The following is an 18,865-nucleotide window of genomic DNA, read 5'->3' on the forward strand; positions in this document are numbered from 1 at the left end:
AAATGTGTCGATTTTCAATTTTAAATATAATCTATGTGCACCTCCTCACTCGTTTTCTACTGTGCTGTGCATATTCTATAGCTGAAGAAAAGAGTAGAAATTTTAAGCCAGACAAAAACAATTTTAGGCTTTGATTTTTTTTTTGGGGGGGGGGCTTGGGATTTTATTTTGTTTGTACTTAAAAGTGTAACTCAGTAGTAGAGTCCTTGCCTAGACTGTGTGAAGCTTAAGGTTTGATCCCTAGCACTGAGCAAGATGATGGGGGGGGGGGCAGGGGGGGAGGGCAGGGGTCACAAGAGGGGAGGAGGAAAAAGAGGAGGGCTTCTTTTATTAAGTTAATGCCAAGTTATTCTTGGCTGGATAAGTTGATAAGATATTCAAGAAGGGATCAAATCTTTATTTGGACGCTTTAATTCCAGTTATTCGTTCTCAGTCAACAAAGCAGTAAAAATCCTGATAGTCTGTCATATATTTCATACTGGGCAGGTTTTTCGTACAAGAACCTGGCTCTTAAGTAGGAGGCTAAGAATTGAAATAATTCTGTTCATGACATTTTGAGGGGGCAAACAACTTAAATTTCCCTAAAATTGGTGATATAATAGCAAATAATTTTAAACGTATTTTAAATTTCTACTATAAATTAAACTAATTAATGGATGTATATATGTATGGATGTACGTGTATTGATGTGTCTGAAGTTACTCTCTATTCATACTGAATCTAGATCCTGTGACGCCTTCAGAATCAATTCAAGAGTTTCACGCCTCAGGTAAATAATATTTCCTATTACCTACATAAGCTCCAGAGCAGTATTATTATCATGTTGATAAGTACAATGCCACAAATTCCTATGTGTTAACATATACGCAACATATCCAGATGTTTGTCTGGACTTTTCTCTTTGTAACGCATATTTGATATCTTAACTTTAATTCTTTCCTATTTCATTCTTCAGGAGTTGGAAAGCTTTAATTTCCCAAGTCATCTGAATTTTTCCTATGTGCAATAAATAAAGTCCCCAGATATACACACTGGTTCCTTACAATTTGGTCTGTATGACTTGGACAAAGCATTACTCTTAATGAGCAATAACATAGTATCTAACACTTCCATGCTGCATAGTTGGCCTTATAATATATCATCCTACCACTGAAAGTTTGTACCCTGTGAGGAAAATGCCTCATTTCTCACATCTCCCCAGTCACTCGAAACTGCTTTTCTAGTCTCCTTCCATGAGCTCAACTTGTAACTTCCACCCATGAGATTCTTCAGTATCCGTATTGCATTTTCACTTCCCAGAGTTTCCTCTATTTGCAAATAAAACCAGAACATTGCCCTCCCCCATTTCATACCTCTGGGATAAAAATCCCAGCAAATATGGGGTTACTGGTGTTTCTTTAAAATGATGATTTTATGTAAAAGTCTAAATGGCACGTGCTGACAAGATATATGGAGAAAAGAGGTCCACTGTACACTCTTGGTAGGAATATAAGTTAATAAAGCCATGAGTGAAAACAGCTTAGAGACCTCAAAAAAATAAGATAAGGGGGATTATATAGATGATAAATAGACAGACAGATAGATAAAAGGATGATGGATAGATAGATAGATAGATAAAAAGATAGATAGATAATAGATAAAAAGACGATAGAGAGATACATAGATAGACAGATAGATAGATGATACATAGATACCAAAGAGTAAAAGCCAAGCTATTATTGATCCAGCAATCCCCCTACTGTGTAAATAAGCACATATGTGATTGTCATGTCCTTGACTAGGCACATGGCCACTAAAGCACCATTCATAGGAGGCAGGAAATGGAAACAGCCTAGGGCCCCAACTGCAACTGCTGATGAACAAGATGCAGATTGCAATGTGGATACTATTGGCCCATTAAAAGTGAGGCCTTGTCATTTGTGGCATGATGGATAGAACTGAATCTCATTCTGGGGAGTTAAATGAGCAAGAAATAAGGACAAGTTACACTTGCTCTCATTTATATAAGATTCTAAAACATAGGCCCCCTAGGACTAGAGAAATGACTCAGAGGTTAAAGGCACTGACTGCTCTTCCAAATGTCCTGAGTTCAATTCCCAGCAACCACAGGGTGGCTTACAACCATCTATAATGTGATCGGATGCCCTCTTCTGGCGAGCAGGTATCCGTGCAGGCAGAGCACTGTATACATAATAATAAATAAAGAAGTCTTTTTTGAAAATGGCCCTTGAAGTTGAGAGTGCAGTGTGGCTCTGAGAGATGCAGGAAGAATGTGAGGGAGGTACGGAGAAAGGCTGACCAACACTGACCACTTCCAGTTGAGTAGAAGCTAGAAATTCTGGTTGCTATTGCGCAGTAGAGTAACTCTGCATATCAGTAACGTACTATACATTTCAAAAAGCTAGAAGAAAGGACTTTGAATTTTCTCATGATGGAAGGACAATATATACTTGGGAAATAAATATACTTAGCTGATTTAAACATTATGCAACACACACACACATACAACATTACATGCCTTGTTCATATGAAGAAATATGTTTTTTGTGTATTGGTTAAAAAGAAAAAAAATGTTCTGATTTCATTTTTTTTTTTTTTTTTTTTTTTTTTTTTTTTTTGGACATCTATCCTCAAGTTGCACTACTGGATGGTACAGTAGTTGTGTCTTTACTTATATGAGGAATCCCCATTCTGATTTTCCATATTGGCTGTACCACTGGGGCAGGGTGTTGGGTTCCTGCTTCTCCACTCCATCCCTATCACTCGTTATCATTTGATGGCTGTCAGCAGCCACTCTGACGGGAACAAGCTGATAGCGCATTGTGACTATGATTTGCCCTTTCCTGGTTATCAGTGGCATTAAACACATTTTCCATCCTCTTGTTGGGAACTGTAATGTTTTCCTTAGAAAACTGATTCTTCAAGTTCTCTACTCATTTTTTAATCTGATTATTTGGGTTTGGAGTGATATCTTATTTTGCCATTAACTTGTGTAGATTATTTATGCTTTACCATTTTTTAAGATGGATTTTTTTAAGTGTTAAGAATGTTTGCCTGCCTGTATTTATGTGCAACACCTGGGTGTTTGGGGTCTGCACAGGCTAGAAGAAAGCATTGGATCCCCTGGAACTGGAGTTCCAGGTGGTTGTGAGCCACTGTCTGCTGAAACTGAGCCAAGGTTGTCTGCAATAGGAGCAAGTGCTTTTAGCTGCTGAGCCATCTCTCCAGACCCTCTGTGTTTTAAATATAAGCTCCTATAGGATATATGATTTGCACATAGTTTCTTGCAGTCTCTAGATTGACTCCTCCTCCTCCATTTTCTTCCTTCTTCCCCCACCCCCTCTTCGTTCTACTCCTCTTCCTCTCTTCTTCCTCCTCCTCTCTTCCTCCTCCTCTTCCTCACTTCTTCTTCCTTTTCCTCCTCTCTTCTTCCTCCTTTTCCTCCTTCTTGGTTACCTTTGCTGTCTAGAAACACTTTCTAGTTTTATGTATATAGTTTTAGTTGTATATTTTTGGCTTTTGTCACCAGAATTTGTGAGGTCATATTCATAAAGGCATTAAACATACTCACATGAAGAAGTTTTCCCAATGATGTCTTGGGTGCTAGCCCACTAGTATGTGGAATTACACTGGGTGGGAGGACATGATGCACAACTCCAAGTTAGTCTAATTATTACACAATAATTAACATAATGGTTCAGATTTGACAGTCCTTCTGGCTTTTCCCCCTCCTTTCTCCTTCATTTTCTTCAACCAGCTAGTCCTGGTGTCCCTGCTGCTGCAATTCCTATGACCCTGGCCCAAACACCATCTCTTTTGTGCCCTCTGCTTTTGAGTTGCGTACATCCCCACTATCTAATTAATCTAAATCCAAATTCTATATTAATAAGTCTGTAAATCACAGGTGCAATCAGGACACTGATCTCAGGACCCTTTTAGCGTCCTAGCCTTTTCAACAGAACTTGAGTGAGAGGGACCCAAGTGCTAGGAATGGAATGTGTTCTTACATTTCGCCACCATCTACTCCCAATATCTCAAGCCTTGATTCCTTGATCACTGTATTTACTCATCCCTCACACGTGTCTGTTCCCATGTACCTGTCTGCATTTCAGAACTCTGTGCCATTGAACATTAGCCTTATCCCTGTCCCAACATCCTCGCCCCTCTCCCCCACCACGGCTCCATTGCCTCCATTTACCCAAAACAAACCATTAGCCACCCCCAAGGTCTCACTCAGTGTAGCCGTCTTTTCCTAGAACCTTTCTCAATGGCTACTGACGTGCTGTGTTAGTATTTATTTATGCTTGTGTTTATGTAAGCAAATATTTTCCCTTCTGAGGAGACACTCCCAAGGTCTCAGTGGGCCAGGTTGTATTGTGGAACCCCTCCTGCTTGGGGGCAGAGGTTTTAAGTAGCTGTCTGATTTGCCTTTTGTAGTCGTAAAGTGGTTATTCAGTTTTCAATAACATAATCTCTTCCTCTCAAAGATATGCCTGAATACTCCGTCACAAATGAATTCTGCCGCAAACACTTCTTAATCGGAATTCTGCTCCGAGAAGTTGGCTTTGCCCTGCAGGAGGACCAAGATATCAGACACTTAGCTTTAGCTGTCCTAAAAAATCTAATGGCTAAGCATTCTTTCGATGATCGGTACAGAGAGCCCGTAAGTAGCCTTTCTTTCTCCCTCCCCCAAATGCCATTTAATGGCTCACTGCATTAAATAAATATAAGACCCTTGAGTCTATTGATGTTCATGTGAGTCGTTTCTCTTGTCTGCCTCTACCTAGAGGAAGCAGGCACAGATAGCAAGTCTGTACATGCCCCTGTATGGCATGCTGCTGGACAATATGCCAAGAATCTACCTGAAGGACCTGTATCCTTTCACTGTGAACACATCCAATCAGGTATGTTTGCACAGCTCTCCAAATGTCTATTGCCTTAAGGTGTTTCTCTTATTTATATTTATGTGCAGGGTAGCCATTTCTTCCTACCTATAATCAAGCTAGGGTTAAGCCACTCTTCCCATCAAGTGTTCAATAGATCATTTGTCCCTAATGGTTGCTTGCAGCATCTACCTGGCGTGTCTGTCTGTCTGTCTGTCTGTCTCTCTGTCTGTCTCTCTCTCTCTCTCTCTCTCTCTCTCTCTCTCTCTCTCTCTCTCCCCCTTCAGGACTGTTTTTTTATTCCTTTATTTTCTGCATCACCATCTAAGTCTTCTCAGCTGTTGCAGCTTGTATAATCTCTTCATGGCCTTATATTGAGTCTATATCACTCACCTATTACCCCTCCCTTCATTTCCCACCCCCGACGGGAGCTAAGTGCCTCATATAGTCAAAGGCCTGATGTGTCCCATTGTGAGTATTCTCCACTCAGCCAGCATGGTGACAACACAAAAATCTATTTCAGGGACCCAGAGATGGTTTAGTTGGCAAAGTGATTGCATGAAAGTATGAGGACCTGACTTTAATCCCCAGCACCTCCATAAAAGGCTGAGTGCTGTGGCATGAATCTATAATCTCAGCATGGAGAGAGTAGAAACAGAAAATTCCCTAGGGCTCACTGGCCAGGCACTCTAACCAAACTCTGCCATGTTCCAGGTTCATTGAGAGACCTTGCCTCACTAAAGCAAGATAGGAAGTGATTGAAGAAGACAGCTGGTATTGATTTCCAGCTTCCACATATACATGTCCTGTACACGCACATATGTGAGCATGTGAGCAGAACACATACACAAAAATAAAATGATGAGAGAGGAAAAACACACTCTAAATCTAGTAGTAGTCTTAAGATAGACCCTTATAAACATTAAGGTTATACTTTCAGAAATGTTTTTGTATGAGAAACTTCGATCAAATCCCAGCAGAGTCATGTAACATGTATGTACCCTTTAGAATATTATCCAGACCTCTAGGCCTCTGTTTTCATGTTTGTAAACTGGGATGAAGCTCTTAACATAACAGGATCCTGAATATCAAGTTGTGTAACAGGAAACATTTGCCACAATGCTAAGAACATACGGATTTAAAACCTAGTTCCTGGTGATATTAATGTATATAATATGATAATTATATCTATAGTTTAATACATTACTATATCAGCAATTGTTCTAGTCCACATCTAAAGTATTATCTCTGCTAAATCATTAAAAAAAAATTCCCAGAAGAGGGAGCAGAAAGAATTTTTAGCCAAATGTTAGGGAAGAAGATTGTGACATGGCTTTTAAACTCAGGAACTCAGAGCAGCTATGATTTCCTCATAGGGCCCTGCATAAGACTGGGCTAGTATGGGGAGGGGATCATGGGACCCACACACATACACACCCTGGGGAGCTAATGACAGTGGAGGCTGATGGAGAAAAGAAATCCTTTGTCTCCAGTGATGCAGCCACCTCGGAGTTACTCATGCTCCAGTGGATAGCCCACACCTACTCAAGTAGCCCTCTTTCAACTCCAGTGAGTCACGGTGCAGAAACAGAAACAAAAGGCATAAAAGTGTGGTGAGGACTTAGTGGGAAGAAGGAAACTGTAAAAGAACAAAAAACTTTAAAATGTTGCATAAGGAAATCAAGCTGTGAACAAGACTTCGCTTTTGACAATAGTCATTTTCACTGCCAACTTCAGTGGAGTGTCTTTGCTAGGATACAAAATGTCACATTGAATACCTAAACTGACAGGGACGTAAAAGGCATAATGGTCTACCGTTCTGAAACAACCTAATTCCCATTGTCTCTTCCCCTTGTTGAATGCAGGGATCTAGAGATGACCTCAGCACCAATGGAGGATTTCAAACCCAGACGTCCATGAAACATGCAACTTCTGTGGATACATCATTTTCCAAAGATGTCTTAAATTCCATAGCAGGTACTCAAGAGCTGCTGAGAGCATTCATGGTTAACATTGTACATCACGTGCTTTCTATCCATAATTCAAATGCATCACATACCTGACAAAGTAGACCCCGCTATATAACTACAGCTGCTAACATATTTCTTTGAGTGTCATCCAGTGACCTCCACTCTACTTGGCTTAAAGGGCTGTCTACTCAGATGTTATCAAATTACTTTATTCTGCAGGCTTTAGCTTTTTGTTATGCACAGCCTTTTAAAATATAATAGCTCTTCAGCTTCAAGGATTATATTAAGAACTATTTTGAAAAATGTCATTTTTATTTCTCATAAACTGTCAAGTTAAACACTCCTTCCTCCAAATCATCTTCTGTTAAAATAAGAGTTATCTTTGTCTGTTTTTTAATGGCATTTTTTAGAGATCCAAAGAACAAACTTTATATCCACTTAAAATGGTTTAAATGTTTCTAGATCCACCAAGGCCACTGTTGGGATGCTTTGAGTGTAGCACAGTTTCTGTGCGACTCCCAGGTTCTATTTCACAATGCTGTGTCCACCTCAGCAATGAGCAACTCTGTTTCATCATCTGTGCTGTTTTTGTTTGTGCTCATCCATCTCATCACCATACTGTGTGCTGTGGCTTGTGTTTGCAGCATTTTCATCAATAGCTATTTCTACAGTGAACCACGCAGACTCCAGAGCCTCCTTAGCGAGCCTCGACTCCAACCCTAGCACCACGGAGAAGAGCAGTGAGAAGACAGACAACTGTGAAAAGGTGCAGCGCCCCTCCCTGCTCCCAACACCAGGCAGCGTAGTTACAAGCCTCGACACCCCGAGTCTTACGCATCCCTATTGGTCCTTTGTTTCCCAGATCCCAAGGCCCTTATCTTTGATTGGGTCAACCCTTCGATTTGACAAATTAGATCAAGCAGAAACCAGGAGTCTTCTTATGTGTTTTCTTCATATTATGAAGACCATTTCGGATGGTAAGCGGAATGTTTTCAAGTCCATTTAAAGGGAGAGAAAGAAAGAAAAGTTCATCTCTAAGAGCTTCTTGCCACACTGTGTTTCTCTCTAGAGACTCTGATTGCCTACTGGCAGAGAGCACCCAGTCCAGAGGTGTCAGACTTCTTCAGCATCTTGGAGTAAGTTTCAGGTTGATCCAATAACTTATTTTCTGGAGCTTTCAAAATAGCTCACTATACCACTCTTCATCCAAAGAAGCCTTAAGGGTAAATAAATATCAAGAATAGTACATGAAATATGTAAAGAAAAGATATTATTTTTCTTTCCATATATTTAGATGAATTCTTATGTATAAATCAAAGAATGTGAATAATTACAATGTGATTTTTCCCCCCTTTGTAGTGTTTGTCTTCAAAATTTTAGATACCTGGGAAAACGCAATATAATAAGGTAATTGTCTTAAATTCTAGTAGACTAATACAGTCTTTTAAAAAAAATCATGGAGTTTTGAATATGGCTCAGTGTGTGAAATACCAGCCATGCAAAAGTGAAGGCCTTACTTTGCATCCTCAGAACCCACATAAAGCCAGACACCAGAAAGGCTCTAGGAACCCAGTGTTGCTGTAGAGTTCTCTTCCCGCTGGAAGCTCCCACGTCAGGTAGTCTGGCATTCACAGGGAAAACAAGAAACTCTGTCAGTCTCAACAAGGCAGAAAGTGAGAACTAACAACCAAGGTTGTCCTCTGGTTTTCAGAAGAACCAGTCATCACACACACACACACACACACACACACACACTCAGAGAGAGAGATAGACAGAGACAGAGACAGAGAGACAGAGGCAGAGAGGGAGGGAGGGAGGGAAGGAGGGAGGGAGAGAGAGAGACAGGAGGAGGAGAGAGAACAAAGAAAAAATGAGAAGAAAGACATTATTTAGATATGTAGATAAATAGATAGATAGATGATAAATAGATAAATTGGTAGATTGATATGAGTGAAACACATCTATTTAAGAACATGCTTCCAGTAAGCTAAAACCAAAACTTAGTCTAGAATTACTAAATGCTGGCATCATTTGTCACAAAGACAAAAACATCCAAATCCCTATAATTTCCTATTCCTAGAAGAAACTGAAATGTTGATTTTATTTTCATTTTGTTGATGTATGCAGTATTGGTGTGTATGTATTTGCATGTGGTTGGGTGCAATCAAAGGTTGACACCAAATGTCTTCCTCACTCTCCACCAAAAATACTGAGTAGGTATCTTCACTTGAGGCCAGAGTTTACCAATATGGTTATCCTAGCCAGCCATCTTGCCCAGTGGATCCTGATTGACTGAGATTACAGGCAGGACTCCATCGATATCTATGCTAGAGTTCAGAATCCAGGTCCCCGTGCTTTCTTTCATAGCAAGCACTTAACCAACAGAGCCATCTCCCTGCCCCTTACTTTTCATTAATTCACAGACTATGAAACATCTCCTTGTTCGGTAATAGCTTGTCACTTGTCATTCTGTTTTTATGTATAAATTATAAATGCAGAGGCATGATTTAAACTTGTGTCCCTTGCAGAAAAATTGCTGCAGCGTTCAAATTTGTGCAGTCAACCCAGAACAACGGAACTCTGAAAGGGTCCAATCCTTCATGCCAGACCTCAGGCCTCTTGTCACAATGGTAATACCACCTTCGCTTGGTATTTAAAATTATGTATGTGTTGTTTATATGTGAACATCCATGTGGAGGGATGGATATGTTCTGTCATGTACATATGTCAAAACGAAGGCAGTTTTAAGCAGCTTGTATATGTTTATCTGAAGGAACTCCTTAGCTACTTTGTCACCTGCCTCACTGACGTAAAAACAAAACCTAAGGACTGTGCTTTAGTTATCTTCCTTTAACACACAATGCCTTGAATGGAAGAGCATTCATGGGCATTTCGATTTAGCTAAAACCAAAAGTGTATAGAATCCCCATAAGATGCCCCCTTCGATCTTAGCAATATAGGAAAAAAAAAAACAAAACAAAACCCTGGTGCCGTGACTCCCAGTTCTGCTGAATTCTTGGTGCTCCTGAAGTTCGTGCTTGAAGTTTAAAGGGTCGGAAGCCACAAGGAAGCCCGGGAACTCACAAGCACCCTTAGATTATCTAAATACTAGAAAAGCTCCAACTTTGCAGCCCCTGCTCACCCCCTGATTAGCCTGCCCAGTCAGAGCCACACGCCCTGAAATTCTGCCTCCAAGAATCTCTGGTCTAACAAACCAATAGTTTTTCCCTAAACGTTCCTGAGTTTGATTTATTCTTCTTAGGCACATCCTAAGGATATGTGATGTGTATATTTTAGAAAAGAGCTTCAGGAAGAAATAGGAAAATGTACATAGTCAGTAAATAACAAAATAAATTTTGCTCCCATCCACGGGGACCTGTAGAAATTGGCCTCCAGTGAGAAAGTAAATTTAAAAGATGTAATCATGGGTTTGCTTTTCAAACTGTAATATAGGAGAACACAATACAAAATTGTTTCACATGTTTCATAGCAAGTATAACACATCTAAAGTCACCACAGTCCATCATGCATGATGGACAGATCTTAAGGCTCCTCCTTAGAGACTCGACAGGGTCTACCCATACTGGCCCTCATCTCCTGGAAACCAGGGCTTTCCCCCACTTCCAGACTGCCATAGGCTCAAAACCTGGGAGATAATCTCAATCCCCAAAGTCCCACCATGCATCCCAGAACTCATGACTCTCTCTAGATGCAGGCAGGATCCAGACTTCTTAGGTTACAGAAAGCCACAGTTGCCTCAGCTGGGATTCAACCCGGACAGATCCTTGAATACTTAGCCTTGAATACTGCAACAGTGACAAAAGCCAGCGTTCCTTCTGACTCGCAAAGGCATCTCTCATTGGCAACCTTCGTCACAAAGGTGTTGCTTATGGGTTATTTACATGACAGAGAATCTCCCACCATCAGAGTACTCTCTGGATAAATGAAAATTGTGCTGAACAGGAAGCATTCCAAACTCCACAAAGACAGTGGCTAGTTTCCCCCAGGTGGATGTTACAGAGCACCAAAGCAGACACACTAAGGTCATTGTCATTGCTGTACTAGATGAGCAATTAGAAGCACCAGGACCTTCCAGTCCTGCTTTCCTGACACTGGGAGAGGCGTGGCCCTAACAGATCATGAATCACGGGAACTCCCAGATGAAAAAACAGATGCAGAAGAGCATTACTTTGCTTTCTTCAGTTCAGCTTGTGTCATTTGCTTCAAAAACAAACAAACAAGGGGACGTGTCTGCATTATATTTTTAATACCTTCCTGCCTAGCCAGATAGTATTCTTTAATTTTTGTGAAGTCTCTGAAGTAATAATGAACTACAGTTTTATTTTGAGTGCCTTTCAGTTTTCTCTTTTGTTTTGGTTTTGTTCGTTTGTTTCTTTCTTTGTGTAAGGTTTACGTGTCTGTAGCTATAGCTTCAGTTACAAAATGGACAATATTTACTTGCTTAAAATCAATGGATTAGGCCAGAAAACAGTTTGAGATCCTGTTTACCTAAAATTGTGTGACTCTATGGTCACATACCATGAAGTTAGTGCCAACTAGGACAGACAAGACTTATAGATGACTGAGTCTATATAACAAGGTTCTGGGCAATCAAAATAAAAAAGAAGAAAATCAAAATATGATTTAAAAAAAGATATCCACTGTGTCTTTTTCTCATTATATCTCTTTCTGAATATTATTTTGGATTAAATAAATTTCTTCTAATGTATTTAATAATCTCCTCCATTGTGCTGCTCATAGTCAGTATTGTCAGTAAAAAGCTTCTTTGCAGACGTTTTGCGTATTTGTCTCCGTGCACACTACTTGGATGGATACTGGTTATGGCATTGCTGGGGAGCATCAACCACATTTCTCATCTCTGTTCCAGGATGCACACCACTTCTGGTCAAGAAGGACATAAACAGCACAGATCTCAGACTTTACCTATAATTCGAGGCAAAAATGCACTTTCCAACCCCAAACTTTTACAGATGTTGGACAATACCATGAACAGTAAGTAAAACCAGAAGCAGTTCCCTCAGCGTGTATGCAGGACAGGAAGTGCATTGTGTGAGGTGTAAGAGGAATGTGGTCATACTGGTGAGGTCACCGTTCTAAAGTCTGCCGTAGGCCTGGAAATATTTCTTTGAAGAAAGAATCACCAGGGAGTTGCTAAAAAGAAAATTGAAAACTGCCCTCACAGGAAAGAAAGGGGGCAACAAAACAGTGTAATGTGCTCAGGGTAGCTTGTCTATGCACTTTTGGTCCCTCAACTAGGTAATTCGGTAACTCTAGGGGAAACAGGTAAAAATGCCCATGTCTCCAAAGCAGTAACCATGACATCATGACTCCAGAGATACACAAAGTCCAGGTGGACAATAAGATAAAAATAGAACCTTGTGTTGTGACACATGGAAATTATGAGCATGTGACCCACAGTTACTTGTTTAGATCTATATTGCCTTAATTCTAAATAGACTATGTCCTTCCAAAGAGTCTGTTTGTATAGATTGTCCACTGAGACCATACATTTAGTCTATTAGCCCAGAAGCAGGAACCTTAAATAGGCTGATTACAGAAGAAATGTGATTCTGCTGATGGTTGAATTAAAGAAAAAGAGTTTTAAAAAATAATGGAAATCCTACAGCTGATGTACACCAAGGGCACACATGCCTAAACTCTACCCAGTGTTCTTATTAACTGAGGCAATAAATGAAGTTGATCAAATAAAAGTACTTTGATTTTATAAATAAAATATCAATAAACACTGTAATAGAAGGAAATGTTTTACTGGCCTTGGAGAACTGTCTCACGTGTTTATGCACTGTTCTGTTTTGTATTTCGTAGGCAACTCCAATGAGATAGACATTGTCCACCATGTCGACACAGAGGCCAACATCGCCACAGAGGTTTGCCTCACTATTCTAGACCTGTTGTCTCTCTTCACTCAGGTCCACCAGGTGAATATGGTCATAATGTTGTCTGCACAATGATGACTTGGGAGGTGGGAAAAGCCTTGAGAAGTCTAGAACACTTTTTAAAAGATGACTTATGAAATCAATTAACCTGAGGTAAATCAACTTACACACCATAGGGAAGCGCGTTAAAAATAAGATTCCTGGATGTTGCCAGAAGCTGACTAAACCCACTCACTTAGGTGTTGCACTGCCACCATTATTATCTTTTTCCTAATTCCTCTTGCTGTGCTGTCAGGAATCTGCACAGAGTGAGAATGAGACTCCACAACTTTTAAATAAAACATATTTTTATTACCATAATTAGTCATGTGATGTTTAATGACAGAAGCAAATGTTGAGAAGAGCGTCACTGAATGATTTTATCATTATATGAGTGTTATGTTCTCTCCATGCAAGATGGTTAAGCAATCACTATGCAATACAATCTTACTGATCCATCAGATGCATTGTCCATTAGTAACCACGATGTGTTATCTGTGTAAGTATACTAATATGTGACATAATTCTGTTACTTCTTCAGTTTGGGTGTCAAGCCTTCAATACATGTGCCTTTGGAGGACATTCTCTGTGTAGCCTAAGCTGTCCTGGAATCATTTTGTAGACCTCACAGAGATCTGTCTGCCTCTTTCTCCCAGAGTGCTGGGATTGCAGGCATGTGTCACCATGCCTGGTTTGAGAATCCTTATTTTTTAATGGAAAAGCCAAATACAAACAGTGCTGCATATTAAATGATAAATAATTTTTTGGAAAAAGGCTAATGCCAAGAATCTTTTATTTGCTACATATTCAGCATTGATGAGGTGCCATTGTGATATGATTAATAAAATGCCTAGTGCTAGCTACACAATGTTTTGACAAATATTTAGAGAAACTAGAATTCTCATTCACTGAGCTAAGAATCCAAGTGTGAAAAGGCAGTTTGGAAAATATTATGGTGGCTTCTTTAAACACTGACTATGGAGCTGGAGAGACAATCTAGTGGTTGAGCATTGAATACAGTTCCCAGTATCCACACTGGAACACTCATAACTGCCTGTAATACCAGTTCCAGGGAATCGCATGCCATCTTCTTTCATACATACATACATGCATACATACATACATACATACATACATCTTCACATACATGGCGCACACACACACATGTCCATGCACACACATATATACATAAATAAAAACAAAAATAAATTTTTAAATGCTAATTATATACTTATCATATGACCAATCATGGGTAAGTGAAAGCACCTACCCATACATAAAGCTTTGCACACCAACAAGCATAGCATGTTTATTTTAAATAACAAAAAAACACTAGAAACAACCTGAAGTGGGCATCAACAGGTAAATGTACAGAATACACCATACATGAAGCTTCAGAAGGCAAACCAGTGATGTTGGTTCCCTTAGAAAGTCTCATCTAATAGAAACAACAGATCAGGGACTGATTGGACCTCTGGAGATTAGATGGGAATACAAGATTACAAAAATGTGTATGAAAACCTCAGGAAGTGGTGGGTGACTTTATACATTTGTACTTTCTGAATGCATACAGTTTCTCACACCAGTTGCATTTTAATAATGCTGCTAAAAAGCATTTACAGATGAACTAAATGAACCTGCTTTAAGGACTGTACCAGGAGAGGTTGGATCTACTAAATAAGCCCTCTCCCCCTAGCAACAATGCACCAAGAAAACATTGCTTCGATGAAATGCCAACATGGTGGGAGAAAAACACAACCATATTTTGATTCTTTGTTCCCCAAAGGACACGTGCCTGAATATCACACAGCTGAAAGGCTCTCCAAATGCCTACCTGCCGGCTCATCCTCACCCCCATGACCCGACCCACTACCCATGCACCAGCCACTCTGTTCTTCTTCCTCAGCCTTGAATTCCCAAGCTTCTCTCCAACCCAGGGCTCTTACTCCATGGCTATCCTAGAAGGTCTCTCTGAGGCACATTGCTTCAATTCTATTCATTCTTTGGAAGGATCTCTACAGACCCTCTTAAGCAAAGTAACCCACCAACCACAACAACCCCTTTCTGCACCTCCGTCCCATTGTAACTCTTCTGCTGTCTGGGCTCAGTTTAGTTTGGTTTTGACCCTGGCGTGTAAGCATCCCTGAGCACACACACCAATCATGTCTTCTTGCTCAGCGCTGTCTTCTAGGCCTCAGGATTGTGCTCAGCGCATGGTAGGTTCATAATAAATGTTTTCAAGGAAAGCCATTGTTCCTCTACTTTTCCTAAACAACATCTCTTCTGAATTTCAGAGGCAGCTCCAACAATCTGACTGTCAAAATTCACTCATGAAAAGGGTCTTTGATACCTACATGCTGTTTTTCCAAGTCAGCCAGTCGGCCACAGCCCTGAAACATGTCTTTGCTTCATTGAGACTGTTCGTGTGCAAGGTAAGCATGCTCCAGGTCCCAGTGAAATCTCGGCTAAAGGTGACAAGAAACACTTTAAAATATTTGCATCTCTCAGTGTGCCAGGCAGGAGGCTTGTTTTGTGACATTTTGGTTCCACTAGCTTCTAATCATTTTCTGTCTCAAATGAAGAGGATCCCAAAAGGTGGTGGTACTGAAAACCGAGCGATTGTGTGGTTGCTCAGTTTTTAGCATAGGAAGTTTTGTGGAAATAAATTTTTTTTTTAAAAAATCATCAGGCTAAAAGTTTCATACCGCCATGGCTACAGCAGCCATAAGACGACTATAAACTGCATCTGATATAACAGTGTTGAGTGAATAATGGAACATTTCAAAGATCTGTTGTATTTCGGACTGTTGTCAGTTGTTAACACATGGAATTTTATGCAAAAGAATAATTAATACAAAAGAAAAATCTTGCTGAGTTTATACTCCAATAATAAAAGCATACCTTCCTCTGCTGAGGAGAAAGCATATTTTAAATCGTATTTTATTCTACAAGTTTGAAATGTGAAAGGGCATGGCTCGCTCACTCCCTCTTCCGTCTCTCTAGTTCCCTTCGGCCTTTTTTCAGGGGCCTGCTGACCTCTGCGGATCATTCTGCTATGAAGTCCTAAAATGCTGTAACCACAGGTCACGCTCAACTCAGATGGAGGCCTCGGCACTCCTGTACTTCTTCATGAGGAAGAACTTTGAGTTTAACAAGCAGAAGTCCATTGTCCGGTCTCACTTACAAGTAAGCGCCCCCAGTTTTCATCAATGCTGTTGATAATATACCTGGTGTGTTTCGGGCATAGTTAAAGCATCCTGCTCCCAGGAAACCAGTCAACTGAGTTTCCACACGCCACACACACACTTGGTCCTTCCTAATTTATATGAGAGGAGATCTGGGGAGAAATGAATACATTTCAGGTTACATCTCTACTTGCACCTGATTTTCTTCAGCCCACTCACTAGAAACCAATGGAAGACACAACTCCAACAGTCATGGTAATCTAGGAGCCCAAATCCCACCAAATGCCAAAGGCTTTCATGTCCTTCCTCAATGCATTGTGAGATTATAAGACTCTTGCATGTCTCCCTGGTTATGTACAGTAACAAGGTCACTAGATCATTTGGCCTTCAGAAGAATGTACACTTAAAGATGTCATTTGCTGGACTTTCTACTGTGGAATGTATGCCTACTAAGCCTAGGGACCTGAGCTCAATTCTTCAGACCCATGTTTAAAGGCCAAGTGCAATGGCACATGTTTATAATCACAGCTGAGGAGTCAGAGACAGGAAGGCCCCAGGGGCTCACTGGCCAACTAGTCTAGCCTACTTAGTGAGCTACAGACCATGAGAGATCCTGTATCAAAAAACAAAATGGATGACACCTGGGAATCAGCATTCAAGGTTGACCTCCGGTCTCCAGCCCCACATGTGCACCAACGCAATCGTGCTCTCATCTTCCCACATGCATCCGTGAAACACAAAATGTAAATTCTCGTTTTGCTTAGAACAGTACTTCTCAACCTGTTGATTGTGACCCCTTTGGGTGTTGAGTGAGCTTTTCACAGGGGTCACATATCAGATATTTATATTATAATTCATAATAGTAGCAGATTTCAGTTATTAAAATAGCAAGGAAAATAATTTTATGGTTGGGGATTACCTCAAAATGACAGACTGTATTAAAGGGACAGAACATTAGGAAGGTTGAGAACCACTATATAAAAGCATTTGTTTTTCTTTTATCTTCCAGCTCATCAAAGCAGTGAGCCAGTTAATAGCTGATGCGGGGATTGGAGGATCTCGGTTCCAACATTCCCTCGCAATTACCAACAATTTCGCCAATGGAGATAAACAGATGAAAGTAAGGGGCGCTTTGTGGGCTTTTTCTAAAGAATCAGAACTAAGCTGAGATGGACTTTTTCTTTGACATCTCAATGCTTATGAATCCTATGCTTAGCTTACTGAGACTCTGATCCCTCATATTGTTTGTTTCTTTAAATTTATAATTGTGAGTTCCCAAACTTCCAGTAGATGATGCTTTAGGTGGAATTTCCAAGATGTGTGCTCGATTGCTATGTAACAACATTTTCCAGGCACATCACCATTTGCTCATATAATATGGTCATCATAAGCAAATTCGTCTTTTCCTCCTCTTTCTTTTAAGCACTTGTGGAAACCCAGAAGTAGAAGAGGCTTCGATCATGGCTCAATCTAGAGATCAAGAGAGCACTTTGCATTTCTTCCCTCTGTCACTTGTTTTGTCTATTTACTACATCCGTTTCTCTTCATTTGCTCCATTTGTAGCTGGCTCTGTATTTACCTCTGAAAGTATAAGAACACTGGTGTCGGGAGTGGAAAAACACTTCTTCAAACACTACCAGTCCAAGTCAGATGGAATGTCTTTGATCTACATGTATATCAAGAATATGTTTGGCCAGTTCAGTGCCACATGCTATCAATAAGAATGAAGCCAAAACTTGTTCGAATGACATGCATTACCATTAGAGAGGACAGACTCTCAAGGGCAGTCAGGAAGCTCCTAGTAGAACGTTAGGCTACAGGACAATAGAGTCCAGCCTAATTCTTATTACCGAATGTTTGTATATAATCACAGTCACAATATATATGATGTGAACATTTATGAACCATATATAAAACACAAAAGCTTGTGGTGTCAAGTCATAGTTAAGAGTATGGGTTGAAGTTAACAAGTGAATGCTGAGCAGGTAATGACCCAGCCTCTCTCTTTTCCAAAGAACAGCAATTTCCCAGCAGAGGTGAAAGATCTGACTAAACGTATAAGGACTGTTTTGATGGCCACAGCCCAGATGAAGGAGCACGAGAAGGACCCTGAGATGCTGGTGGACCTCCAGTACAGCCTAGCAAACTCCTATGCAAGTACCCCTGAGCTGCGGAGGACCTGGCTGGAAAGCATGGCCAAGATCCATGCAAGAAATGGAGATCTGTCTGAGGTGATAAGCAAAGCTCACCGGTTCTTCATCAATATCGCCCCAGTTATCCAAATAATGGCCTTCTTATGTACAGCATGAGGCATAAAATGTACCAAATTCTCTACCAGTGTATATAATATGCAGCAAAACATTAAGTGCAATAGCTCAGCATGCAGGGCTCAGTGACACCTGATTTTAAGAAGAGGACATCAGATTGTGGCCAGATATAGAGGTGACAATACAGGAACGGATGTCTAAAACCTGAATCTAAAGAGAGTGTTGTTTAAAGTATTCAGAAGTTCGTAATTGTATCAGAATTAATAGTATGCTTTCAGACTTGTTCCCTGGAGTTGGAGGAGAGCAGGGACAGTTGCTGCTATGCCAAGTTCATCAGTGTTCATTTGAACCAGTCATCAAGAAAATCCACTGTGTAAAGATGGGAAATCAACACTTGATTTATTTGACTTTTCCATCACAGCTGTAATGCTGGATGGATTTGTGCACAGCAATTCACAGCATCCAGGGGTTTCTGAGTTACCACTCGGGAAGTTCTGCCTTCTCCCTGAAACATGCCCCTCTAGAAATTAGTAATGAGTTTATCTAGGATAAGCCTGAAGCCCATTTGGTAATCAGGGTCTCTAGAACTGTGGTATGTGCACA

General features: G+C 40.4%; 1 protein-coding gene across 3 annotated transcripts in view; it reads left to right on the forward strand.

Moving 5' to 3' along the window:
* Dock10 (dedicator of cytokinesis 10) overlaps nucleotides 1-18,865 on the forward strand; it is a 245,163-nt gene that overhangs the window by 199,904 nt on the left and 26,394 nt on the right. For all 3 annotated transcript variants that reach the window (XM_051153999.1, XM_051153998.1, XM_051154000.1), the window contains exons 31-45: nucleotides 725-769; nucleotides 4,488-4,663; nucleotides 4,788-4,904; nucleotides 6,749-6,860; nucleotides 7,498-7,619; nucleotides 7,716-7,830; nucleotides 7,923-7,989; nucleotides 8,213-8,260; nucleotides 9,382-9,483; nucleotides 11,742-11,866; nucleotides 12,701-12,813; nucleotides 15,105-15,242; nucleotides 15,814-15,996; nucleotides 17,005-17,115; nucleotides 18,011-18,226. In XM_051153999.1, coding sequence (XP_051009956.1) covers nucleotides 725-769; nucleotides 4,488-4,663; nucleotides 4,788-4,904; nucleotides 6,749-6,860; nucleotides 7,498-7,619; nucleotides 7,716-7,830; nucleotides 7,923-7,989; nucleotides 8,213-8,260; nucleotides 9,382-9,483; nucleotides 11,742-11,866; nucleotides 12,701-12,813; nucleotides 15,105-15,242; nucleotides 15,814-15,996; nucleotides 17,005-17,115; nucleotides 18,011-18,226 — 1,790 coding nt within the window. The remainder of the gene's footprint in view (nucleotides 1-724; nucleotides 770-4,487; nucleotides 4,664-4,787; nucleotides 4,905-6,748; nucleotides 6,861-7,497; nucleotides 7,620-7,715; nucleotides 7,831-7,922; nucleotides 7,990-8,212; nucleotides 8,261-9,381; nucleotides 9,484-11,741; nucleotides 11,867-12,700; nucleotides 12,814-15,104; nucleotides 15,243-15,813; nucleotides 15,997-17,004; nucleotides 17,116-18,010; nucleotides 18,227-18,865) is intronic.

This window comes from Acomys russatus, chromosome 12 (genome assembly GCF_903995435.1).
Source record: "Acomys russatus chromosome 12, mAcoRus1.1, whole genome shotgun sequence".
Classification (NCBI taxonomy): Eukaryota; Metazoa; Chordata; class Mammalia; order Rodentia; family Muridae; genus Acomys; species Acomys russatus.